The sequence below is a fragment of the Pezoporus occidentalis genome, unplaced genomic scaffold, assembly GCF_034315485.1.
Source record: "Pezoporus occidentalis ecotype Australia unplaced genomic scaffold, CSIRO_AGI_Poc_V1 ctg36, whole genome shotgun sequence".
NCBI lineage: Eukaryota > Metazoa > Chordata > Aves > Psittaciformes > Psittacidae > Pezoporus > Pezoporus occidentalis.
This window is the reverse complement of record NW_026915591.1, coordinates 4,020,137-4,032,369: the sequence shown is the minus strand read 5'-3', so window position 1 is coordinate 4,032,369 and position 12,233 is coordinate 4,020,137. Positions and strand designations below refer to the sequence as shown.

Sequence of the window (12,233 nt, the reverse complement as noted above, 5' to 3'; positions counted from 1 at the left end):
AGCTGGTTAGTCTGATTTGGTCAGAGACCAGCTTCCTCCAATCTCATATGCCACAATGTGCCAGTAATTGTTGAAGAATTAGCACTTTTAATAATTGATGGACCTCTGAAACCATTCAGCTGTAGAAGAGCTTATAGTTCCTATTATTTCATTTTCTGGCCCTATAGTCATTCTGGCCAGCATGGACAGAGCTTAAACCGGGTCCACAGAAAGGGAAGAGATGCCCTACTGCATTAGCATCCGGGTCTGGCAGCCAGCTGCACTCTGGAGTTGCTGGTTTGCTCCTCAGTAGTGCCAGTTCCAGTGGAAAAAGAGACATAAATCACAAGCAATTGCTCAAATATTCGGCACCAATAGAAAAGAGTCTGCTGCAGCTCATTACTCAAGGGACAAATATAACACCGGTCCAAAAGATAGTGGTTCAGTCCCAGTTGCAGTTAGGCAGGTGTAATTGGAGTCAATGGGAACTGAAGGCAGGACAGATCTGTGTTTGAAAGCAATCAACAGCAAAAGATCTGAAGGAAGCTATAAAATGGTGCTGTGTGGAAGATGACACTCTCTGTTGATTCAGACATGCAAACACCAAAGGGCACGGAAGGGGAGTGAGCTCCTACCAAAATACCCTTCATCTCGAGGCACTCCCTGGAAAATCTTGTTGCCTGAGGAAAGTCTGCCCACCAGCTCAACTGGGTCACAGCTTTGACTCTACAATGCTGCATAATTTCCTCTGAAATGTTTTTAAGCATCAAAAGCACCAGCTAGGACAAAGAGTGAGGGCTACAGAGGGCACATCAAAACCAAAGCTTGGCTCAAAGGCTGCTCACGTGCATAAACAAAATGAAGGATATGTGCACACACAGACTCGTGTGCACCCAGAGGGATTAGCTGCAGACAAGGCAGAGTAACTCCGTCTGGCACAGGGTGGTGGGAGGAGCCGGGTGGGATTCAGGGGTGACCTCCAGAGCATGCAAAGAGAGAAGCCAGGAGCAGGTAATTCTGGGCAGCCTAACGGTTTGTCAGTCAAATCACTCCCTCCCCACACACCGTTCCCTTCGTAGCAGACACCACTAGTCTTACAGGAAAACTACTTGAGAAATGTTTTAAAAGTTTTACTGCAATGGGGTTGTGTGTGCCTTTCCCGGCACAGCCCCCCTTCCTCAGCATGCGGAGTCCAGCCACACATACCTTTACAGGGAGAAATGGAAAACAGAAGTTACAGATTTTAAAAGCCTCTAAAAACTGCTGACAGCTAACTTTGGCACATACAAATCACCGCTCTGGGAGAGCACCCTGATTTGGGTTGGTGATGCTGGGCTCAGGTTTGTCAGAGGGAGAAGGCCTGTGGGATGACCGCTCTTTTGTGGGAGTCCCTCTCTGCCCAGGCACACCTACCCCTCCAAACCTATCTGGGACAAGCTGATACTGGCACCCCTATTTCGTATCTCCCACACATTTAGGCTAGGGCAGGTCTGGGGCATAGTCCTGCTCCTCTGTCCTCCCCTTCTGAGGCTGAGCAGTGGGGATTCAGGCACATGCCTGACACATGCCACTCAGTTCACTGCAAAGATGCTGTGAGAGTGCAAAGGTGACAAGCTGAGCTCTGCACATGTGCAGCCTGGGGGATCAGAAATGACCCACAGCTTTAAATCCAAGGAAATGTCGCATGCCCACGATGTCCCATCTCAAAACCAGACAGAACTCTGCTCCCTCCTCTTCCAGACCAGCCCCTGTTAGCTGCTGTTGGCCGCTAGACAAAATGGCTATTTCTTGCCTAAGAAAAATACTGTGGAAGCACTCAAATGACCTCTTACTGAAGCATCAGCTTGTTAATGCACTGGCGAGCCATGCCAGCACTGTACAATTCCTGGGGGTGAATTAGGTCAGAGTGACCTCCAGAATACCCACCAGGCTGCATCCCTGTGCACAGCATTATGGGTAACGATCTGCTAATTGCCAGGAGGCACTTGGGCTGCTTACCAACACCAACAGGAAGGAAACCTGCCTGCAGGCACCACACAGACTCCATATGCCGGGGACATAGATCCTAATAACGAGAATAAACCCATTTATAGAGCAGGAACTGGCCAGGACGGACACCGAATGCTAATGCTGCCCATCGGGTACCCCTCACAGGGGTCAGCTCTGTAAAACCCCCCCAAGCAATTCCATCCATGCAGTGCAGGGCAGGTTTCGCATTTGGTTGAACAGTGAAGTAGGGGTGAGGGAGAGATGAAAATGCGGCAGTGGGAGGAAGACTGCTTATCCAGACAAGATGAATCACCACAACCTGGAAAGCCAACATCCCCTTTGCCCGGGGGACACTTTTGTTACCCTTCAACAAACTGCAGTGGAAAAAAAACCCCAGCGCAGCTCCGACCTCGTCGCTATGCACTGCAGGCTCCCCAGCGAGGCCAGCTCACACACCACAGAGCTTTCAATCAACTGGCAGGCTCACTAAACCCTTTCAAAACGAGCAACCAAGCAAAAATACTTGGTCATAAACACTAAAAATAGGAATGTAGGATTGGGTTTTGTTTTGCTTTTTAACTTGGTGAAGCCAGTTCTTCCTAGTGCATTAAATCCACCTCCCTGGCAGCCCATTTAGAACATCTCCTCCCCCCTGGGAGAGCCAAAATCCCAGGTTTAATGAGAGGAGGGGGGTGGTATTTAAAATGCTGGGGAAATGGCAGCCTGTATAGCTTTCCATGGGAGCATTACCCTTGTTAAAAGCCCCTATAAACCAAGATTCCAGTTCTGTCCTTCCTCCCTTCCCTTTAATCTGAACAACTCTACTATCTGCTTGAATCCATGGCTGCTGTCCACATACCTGGCCCTTCCCTAGTGTTAAACAGCCCTACTAACATAGCCGGACAGACAGCAGCATGCCTGCAGGGACACCCAGTGCTGCCCAGCATACCCATGTTATCAAGGTAGTGATCAAAAAGACCAGCTCCAGCGTTTTCACATCTAACCCAAGCTGGCGACAGCACTGTTGTTTCCCCAGGGCACTCCGACCAGGGCTTCTCCATTGGGATTACATGGGAGAGCGTGATGGAGGCAATGCTTCATGACATGGACACCTCTTCACTAAAACCAGGCCATGTTCACCCAGTCAGTTCAGTGAGCATCAAGACAACCACCACTGCGGTCCTCCTCAAGCACTGAGGGCTTCAGGGAGAACTTCAGAGCTGTTTTCACCCACTAGCCAAGAAACAGCCACCATAAAAGTAATTGAAAACAGGGTAGGCTGGGGTTATGCTGATGAATTAGGGGACAGGAAAGTGAAAAATGAGAGAGTATTACAAATCTTTCTTTGGACAAACTTACTTTCTAGAAAGATTAAGGAATGACTCTAGACTAATTCCCTGCCAGCAAGGTACCATCAGTTTCAAATCAAATGTCAAACTCCAGAGAAATTATTTAAATGTCATCATTTTAATACTAAATAAACTGAACTATGCAGAAGACACAATGCCATTGCATAGGCAGTGACCTCATTGCTGTTACATGAGGTAAGCACATGTCACTGAGATAAAGATATTCAGCGCATGATGGGTAAATGGTTGATAACCGATGCGGACATGCTGTAAATGCAAGGGGTCTGAATTTCCCACACAAGCATAATTTACACTGTTGCTAATGTGATTGTATATTCAGACATAAGTAGAAGTGCCTCACTCAACTAAACACAAACAAAAACAATTTGGAGCAAGTTACTTCAGTCCCTCATTGATTTAAAAAAAAACCCTTTTCAGCTGCCGAATGGGCAGTGTTCTCCATGCACACTCTCCATTGTTTGTAATACAGTGCCAGAAGCTGGAAAAATCCCATCATCTACCGATTTTTTTCCCTTCTCCATTAGTTAAACTCCTTGTTTGGTTTGGAACTTCTAACTGCCAATCGAGATTTCATCAATAAGGCAGCCAGTTTTCACTTCTCCATCAAAGTCGCAGCAACATCAATATCTAGAGGGAAGTAAGAGCCATAACTGCACTCTGCAGAGCATCAGCACAAGCTCCATAGGGAGGAGTGAAATGGCTCAGTTTACTCTGTAAAAAAATGCAATTTCAGGGTGATCTAAGCATCTGAGTGAAGGAGTGAATTTGAATGAAATATTCAGTTAAAAACAAGCAGGAAGGGAGAAAGGGTTAGGAGGTGGCTTTCTGGGAGAAACTGATTTTCAGCAAGAGTTAAGACATTTTGTGCCAGTGTTTCACAAACAAGAAGTTGGAATTTCAGTTTGGAGAAATACCTTGCTTCAGAAGTGAGCTTGATGGAATTGTTTTTAAAAGAAGGAAGAAATACTCACAGATTAAATGTTTCATTCAAGCCTGCACACACTTGGCGGTAAGAAAGGGTCATTTCATTGAGAAAAAGAGAATGTGTTTTGTTTCAAATCAAACCCAGATCTTTTCTCCTCACCATGGTATTTTTCAGTTCAGTTATTTGAACAGCCTTTCTGAGTAACTGTCCAACAAAATGCTGCCAGAGACACCGTAACAGTAGGATTTTTTTGTTTGTTTTTCACTGGAAAAACACCAGATTTAAATCTGTGATCTAGTTTCCCAGAGCTCACCAGAACTTTCAGCTAAGATTAGCCAAGTCAAAGTGCAGGCTATTCTTTAACCTGTAATAAGTGAGTAGCCTTATTAATTTGGATGCTTTAACCTACATAATCAATACTTCATAGCTGCCAGACATCACATCAGATGAAACAAGAAATTAACTAGTTCCCCAGCAATGGACAACATCCCTCATTGAACAGTTTGCTAGTCCTTCTATTTTTCAGCACCAGAGGAATTGCTTAACAGAACCTATACAAAAGTAGAATATTATCATATTTAATGCCAGAAAATGATCTTCCACAGTACTACAGGGAACTGTAGTCTTCTGACCCTGCTCTTAGGTGGCTGCTACGCTGGTTAGTGGGAGTGTTGCTCGGTGGGTCTGTTAATGGCAGAGTTTGGAAAGTCCTCCCCTCCAGGCTGGTCTGACCAGGTTCTGGGCATTCGAAGTTCTCTCACCTCTAACAACTGTTGAGGGCATTCATCACCTGCAATGTTTGCTGTTAGGTGGGATCCCATCACCCATGAGATGTTTGGCAATTCTCAATGATGGCTGCACTGAGCCTTATGGGGACTGATTCTTCTTCACATAATGCCAGACATGTAGATATGTAAACAGTCACAGAGGAATCTAATGGCTGCAGATGTAAAATCTCGTATCTGGGAAATGAGGAGAGGTCTTGGAGAGCAAATTAATGAAGAGGCTGACCTGTCCTGGCAAGGGAAATGAAACTCCCTAACCCACAGAAGGTTCTTTTTTCCAGGTGAAGGAATATCTAGCTCTGGACCATATGGATGTCTGAAAAGTACAATAGAAATATGAATTCAATTTAGAGAGAGTTTGTGAATCGTTAGAAACTCTCTTAAGCCTCCAGGCTGATGGATACATTCAGAGACACAGTTGTTGGGGAAAGACCTAACCTTTATAAAGCCCAAGCCCAGATACCCCAGAATGGATGAGACTTCTGAGCCAAGATCCAGCTGCAGGATCCACTGCACCATAAATCAAGTTGTTGAGCCTGAGGGAAGAGCTGGAAAGACTTGGCGTTGTATAACACACTCAAGTCACTCCCAGCAGAGCATTGATGTGAAGCAACTATCATTTGTACCAGTAGTGGAGAACTGATTTCTCAAACATAGGCTTAAAACCACCCCATGTAAACTCCACCATACTACATGAACATGAAAGCTATGTCTAACTGGCTATGTGACACTAAAATAAAACTACCTCTTTATTTACAGCACAGCTTTCAACTATTTTCCATCCAATGACTTCCTCTCACCTTAGAGAGCTGGCCTCAATACTGACTCCTGAAATCATTATATGAAGAAGTTAATGGCTGTTGGCTAATGAAAGAAATCCAAATTAACAAGCTAAGTCTTCAGCAACACTTGACAAAACTCTCTCCATCATTATTTAACATCTCTAATCTGCTCCAAGAAAAGAAGGCTGTATCTGAAAGATTTGATCATGTTCATTCTCTTCCTGCAGTCCACAATGAAGCCACTGACACAGAGACACTAACAGCAAAGACAAAAATCATAATGAGAAGGGACTTTGGCCCAAGCAAAAAATGACCCTTAATACCTGTGCAAAGCTAGAGCTAAACTAGAAGGTCTTACTGAGAATCAGTTATGGAAGATGATCAGCACTGAGAAATGAAACTCTACTCCAAAAAAAAAACCACTCAGAATAAGACATTGAAGGGTGACTACATCTGTTTCTGCTCAAGAGGTTCCATCCATCAGCTGTGAATCCAAAGAAGGAATGCCCCTCTCCAAGTTCCACACAATAGAAGCTTCTCTCAGGCAGACAGCAGTAGTTCCACGAGCTTCAGACCACCACTCAGCTTCGACATTCAAAGAGTATTGCCTTTTCTATAGCAGTGCCATAGTTGGTTTGTAGGCCTTTCTGAGGTGCCACAGCTCTTCTAGACAACATTAAACAAAACTGCTTGTAATTATATCCTGGAAGGCAATAATAGCCACAACACCATGCTCCAGAAATCTGTGCTTTTTTAAAGGTAAATGTCATCCTTCTCCCATCATGGTGCACACACCTTGGAATCATGAAGAATTACACGTTGCAAAAACAAAGTGTCATCAAACAACAGACGATACATTACAAGTTTCAAACTCACACAGCAAGAGCATTTGTTGAAACAGCAAAACATGCATTCAGGTCCTAAAATACATAGTGGTGAAATTAAGTGACACAGATGGATGCGTATCATCTTAAATCACTAAAACCAAAGATAGGACTAAACTGTGGCAAATGTCCAGCTTTGATGCAGCAAAGGAAATACAATTTTATAGTAATTTCCAAGGGAAATACATCAAGCCAAATTTGGACAAGCCAAGCCAAAGCTAAGAGGATAGTTACTGCCTCCATGCTCTGCTATGGGTGCTTTATGTAGTTGAGGTCCTACTCCAACCCTCAGCTTTGCCATCATTCAACTCAGACTCAGCCCAAGGAAACCTGGCTTTGGGGGCACCTGTTAGGTGCCACAATGCTGGTAGACATTTGTACTTCCTCCTCCTACCATGTCCAGCTCTCACAAGCAAGAACAATTCTCCAGACAGGAAAACAAGACACCTTCCTACAGAAACCTGCTCTGGGACTTAGGAAACAGTGGGATTTTTTCCCTGTTTAGATAATTTCTGCAAAATTAAAACTTTCCTTTAGAACATTACTATGTCCTAAAAAAAAAAAAAAAAACCAAAACCAAACCCAACCAAAAATCCTAAACCAAAACAACAATAAAAAAGGCACAGAAATGTTCAAAGGAAGAAAACTTATGCAGAGTTGTTCTCTAGAGTCTGACAGCCTGTAACAATAGCTCTGCTGTGGTAGAAAGCATCCCATTCATCTAAACAGGGTGTTGACAGTCATCCATAAAGGTCAATTTCAACATACACTTTCACTCCTGGTTACCTTAGCAGAAATGTCTAGCTCTGCTCTCTGCATCCATCACACTTGGGACAATGAAAATGACAACTGAGTTAGAATGGGAGGTGACCTATTAAAAAAAAAAAGTGCACTGATGCCACAAGCAGTTTCTTTCCTTCCTTTCTTCAACTTCCCTTTCTTTGATTTGTCAGCATTCAGCTTTGCCCTCGGTCCAACTTCTATCTGGGTCTCTATGCTACGCAGCACAGCAGAAAGCTCCAGAGGAGCTAGGAGAAGAACAAGAGCAGCGATGGCCAGGGGCTTTGGATCTGTCATCGCATATCCTCCTTCCTCTCTGTTACAGGGCAGGAAAAGAAGATTATTTGCCCCCTGAGAAATCCCTATGGAAAAGTAGTTTTGTAGCCCTGCAATTCAGACTGCTGTAAGAATATCTGAGAGCAAATCACAGAAAAGAATTTGGAAGTTGCTAGGAGGGGCTTTAAAACCAGCAATCCTGTCACTCAGTATGTGCTCTAAGGAGAGCTTCATATCTACCTTCTCAGTATGGCTCAGAAATAGTTAGCACCTTACCTCACCTTTTCAGCTGCCTCTGGTCCCCAGTGCCCAGCAGGTGAAAAGGAAGGAGAGACAATTTTTAGCCACAGAACAGCTGAGGACAATCCAGAAAGGAGTCCACGAGCTGCTCTATCAGACCCCAAACGGGTTCCCAAGAGCCGTAGGGACTGAGGACAGCAAAGGTAGCTGAAACTGCCTTTTGGTTTCCTCCTTCCTCCAATGAACTAGGCAAAGGCCTTCAGGTCTGAAGTCAAGCAATGAAGTCGTCGAGTCATATTCATCTGAAGAAAAAATGGAGAAACAAAACACTAATGGAAATCAAAAATACACATGTGAAAAATAAAACTTTAAGGAAAAATAAAACTATAGAGAAAGAAGATGACAAGAGCAAGAATAGTTCATTCTCTGCTGCAAAGTCACAGACACACAACTTAAAAATTAGGCAGGTAGGAGCCCATTGGTACAATTCTGTACAATTCTTATATTGTCTGACTGGATTAATTTCTGATGTGTTCTTTAGGACAGTTTTGCCATTTAATCTGCTGGGGGGGGAAGGGGGCAGTTCACTAACCTAAAATATCTGTGCCCACATCAGAAGATCACCTAAAAACACCTTAGCTGCTATTTTTGAATGCAGCTGCCAAAGTAAAAAGGCCATCTATAGTCTCTACTGGTAGCAGAAAAATTAATGGGAAGGCAGAGGAAAGGCAACAGAGCTCCATAAAAATGACATCAAGTCTACTGGCGAAGAAGGGACAGTTTCCTAGTAAGATGGCATCTATCCCAAAAGAGTATTTTCTCTTTCCATCCTGTACAACCATACTACTAAGCTAATGTGATTCCAAAAGGGAAAGGGAGAGTTTGTGCCTGCACTGTGAAATGCAACAAAGGGACCACCACTTTCAGTTAGTCCGGTGACTAGATTAGAAATGGTCAGAACTCCTTAAGGCAGTGTCACTAAAATCTATACAAAAAGCTCTCATATAATTTAAACTCCACCTTTAAATCAAAATCAGCTTAATGCAACTCTATGAATTTCATGGAGAAAGTTATTAAAATACAAACACACTTGGGGATATCCTCTATTATCATACTCTTAAAATGAGTCCTACAGAAAAACAGTATTTTATTTCCTGCCTGCCTCCACTATAGCAAGCAACAGGACCAGTTTCTGTAGTCCAATGAATGGAGAAGAGAAAGTAAAAAAGAATTCTTGGTTAACGTCATGCTTCATTAAGAAATACAAAACAAAATCCAGGGACAAAAGTCATAAGTTACAAAATGGAAAAGGGAAACAAAACCAATAGAGGAGGAAGTTTTATTTTACGCTTCAAAGAGAGTATTATAAACAATGGAGGCCTTAGAAAAGTATATGTACAAGTAGGTTATTCAACAATGTCTTTTTAAAAAAGATTATTTGCACTAAAAAAGACCTTGTGGAATTGGTTTGATAATATTTACAGAGGAATATACAGTAGGGACGTTGGAAGCAGAACTTTTATTTGGAAGGAATATTACACAACATGAACACAAGACCCTACAGTTTGTAAGTCTTCATTACAGTTGTGTGTCTTATTATATTTTGACAAGATAAAATTTGATTTCTTTTTTTCTCTGGAGGCAGTTCACCACTGCAAGTTTAGAAACCAGCAAATGACAAAACAAAATAATCCTGCCGAAGAGCCCAATTAGGACATAAATTTTGTCATTTAACTTAGTGGGAGCAGGACTCAGGTCTACCAGACTTCTTACACAGTTATTTCTGGCCCTGTATGTTAATCTGGGAAGAAGAAGGAGAAGGGGAAGGGAGAAGAGGACAAAATCTGTTGCTACTGACACATGGAAACCTCTCAATAAGGTGAGCTTGAGTTTCAGGTGTGCAAGAAACACAATGCAGGATGAGGTTCTCTAGAAGCTTCACCTAGCTTCACCACTATTAGAAATAGTTTTTTTCATTCCAAACCCAACACAAGCCACATTAGCAAAATCACTTTTTCTACCTATACCCTGAGTGTATACCAATAGGTATGTCTGGCACCCCTGTTACAGAGGAGAAGCTAATCTCAGAGCCAAGTACAATACCCTTCTCCTAGAACACAAGGCTATCCTGCAATCTTACGAGACTGTATCACACGTGACAGTGAACGATTCTGTGCTTTCCACTGTGAGATTTGGCAGCCAACAAAATCATCCAGTGCTTGTAAGAAAAGAACTCCTTATTTCACTGAGAAGATGGCTAACAACTTAGGATTTGGGATGAGAACATCCCTCACCACTTCCTCATAGGACAATTTAAGATTGTAGCTATGGGAACTCACATTCTTCTGCTGAGTAACTGTCACCCTGTTGCTCACTGCTGACATATGGGTGCACCTGTACACTTTTAAAAGTCCACTACCAATTCAGAAAGAGCTAAAATACACAAGGCTTCTACAGATGGCATCATCCTTGACTTCAATAGGAAGATCCATGCCAAGAGCACCTGAACATTTAGATACTTTCCTTATTATAACCAACTCACAATCAGCTGTGGAATTACCAAAAAAGAAGAAAGCAAACCTAAAATTAAGAGAGTTGTTCTCCTTTTTTAAACCCCTCTTTCAGCAGAAGTATTTCAAAGTTGCTGAAGAGCAAACCTCTCTTACTGTGCAGAAGAGATACATCAATCCTACCGGGAGAAGACAGTCCTTAAAATGGGACACAAAATCTGGTAACAAAAAAATCCAGCCACTGAGCCTGATCTTCGCTATTTCAACAGGTTTTTTGTTCAGATTTGTGCCTAACACAGTACAGCAAAGTAAGTTTTAAGCATCTAACAGGATATTATGATTAAGGAGAAAGTAAACCAGAACAATCATCACTTACCACATCCAATTTGCAAAAAACAAAGATACCCAGCACATGTATGAATGGCTTCTTTAAAGTAAGAGAGAGAGCAGAGTTGATCTTTATTTTCATTATTTTAAAAAGTTTTTTCCTTAAAGTAAATATTCAGTCTTTATTTTACATTAAGTGCTTTTTAAAATTTCATGTCTTCACAAAATTGCATCTAAAATTTGAAGTAAAATGTATTTAAAACAAAAATACTGTGCAACTTCAGCACTTCTTTTCTTTCTTAAATATCGAAATAAATAAAATAGTTAAGTCTTTTTTCAGTTTGTTTGTTTTTCAGTCAGTTCTACTGTAGATCAATTCCAGTTTGACCTGGGTTTATACACACACTTAAAAGAAAGTGAAATCAAGACTTTAAAAAACTTCTTTGTATTGCACCAGCTTAGGGCATCCCCAGAACTTCTCTCAGCTGTTGGCAGTCAACTTCCCACAGTCCAGGCTCCTGTGCCAGATGAAACACGGGTATGGAAGGTCAGGGCAAGGAGAGGAGAAGTATCAAAGCATCTTGGCTTCTCTCGGCCTTCTTCTGAAATGTCTTGCTTGAAGGATGATGGAGTCCATGAGGGCACGGCTGACTGCAGAGGGAAAGGCAACACAAAGTAAAACTAAACAAACTCAAACAGACAAGAAAAACAAGTGTTCACAAAAAAAAAAAAAAACAACAAAAAAAACCAACCCAAAACCAAACCAAACCAGAGGCAGCACAGAACAACCTTCTGATACTGCTTGCATTCTACTTCTCTGAAAATCTAGATTGACAGACTCAGTTTAACTGACTGTGGGAGCCACAAGTGAACGTAAAGCAAACAATAGGATATGAAGGAGCATATCCAAAAGAAAGGCACCAAACGCTTTCAGGTTTTTTTACTGTGAACATCATTAAACCACCATCATTCAGCTTAGGTAACTGTCTCTTCACTGTAAGTTAAGGCCTTTGCTTATGAAATCCTGCTCTAATTACCTTGCTATATAACTAATTATTTGTATAGAGATGCAAGTGTATGCAGTGCTGCACAGAAGACATCTTTAGAAGTCTGAATGACACGCATAGGGTGGCAGCAACATGGTAACTTCCGGAAATAAAAAAAAGACTGCATATTGCATTGCATTTAATCCATTAATTGACTAAGTTACATGCTTGTAAGGTCCTGAGCAGGATGAGATAAAATAATCTCTTTATTTCCACAACATGCAAGTGCCTCCCCACAAGTCTTCCCCACACCTCTGATATCAGTTCTGGATGACACAAAGGTTCAAAAACTTAGGAGCTGCCATTGCCCAAAAGAATAACTCAAACATATGAACTGGGC

At 42.3% G+C, this 12,233-nt stretch overlaps 1 protein-coding gene across 8 annotated transcripts in view; it reads right to left on the bottom strand.

Annotated features, from left to right (window-relative positions):
* Positions 1-12,233, bottom strand: part of DPF3 (double PHD fingers 3) — a 170,233-nt gene that overhangs the window by 16,651 nt on the left and 141,349 nt on the right. For 4 of the 8 annotated variants that reach the window (XR_009967061.1, XR_009967062.1, XR_009967063.1 and 1 more), the window contains one exon: positions 9,336-11,498. The exons of the other annotated variants lie outside the window; for them this stretch is intronic. Coding sequence is in view for 1 of the 4 variants with exons in the window: in XM_062630857.1 (XP_062486841.1) it covers positions 11,419-11,498 (80 nt within the window). In the remaining 3 variants the exon portion in view is untranslated. Of the gene's footprint in view, positions 1-9,335; positions 11,499-12,233 lie in introns of those variants that run through there. 8 annotated transcript variants of the gene reach the window in all.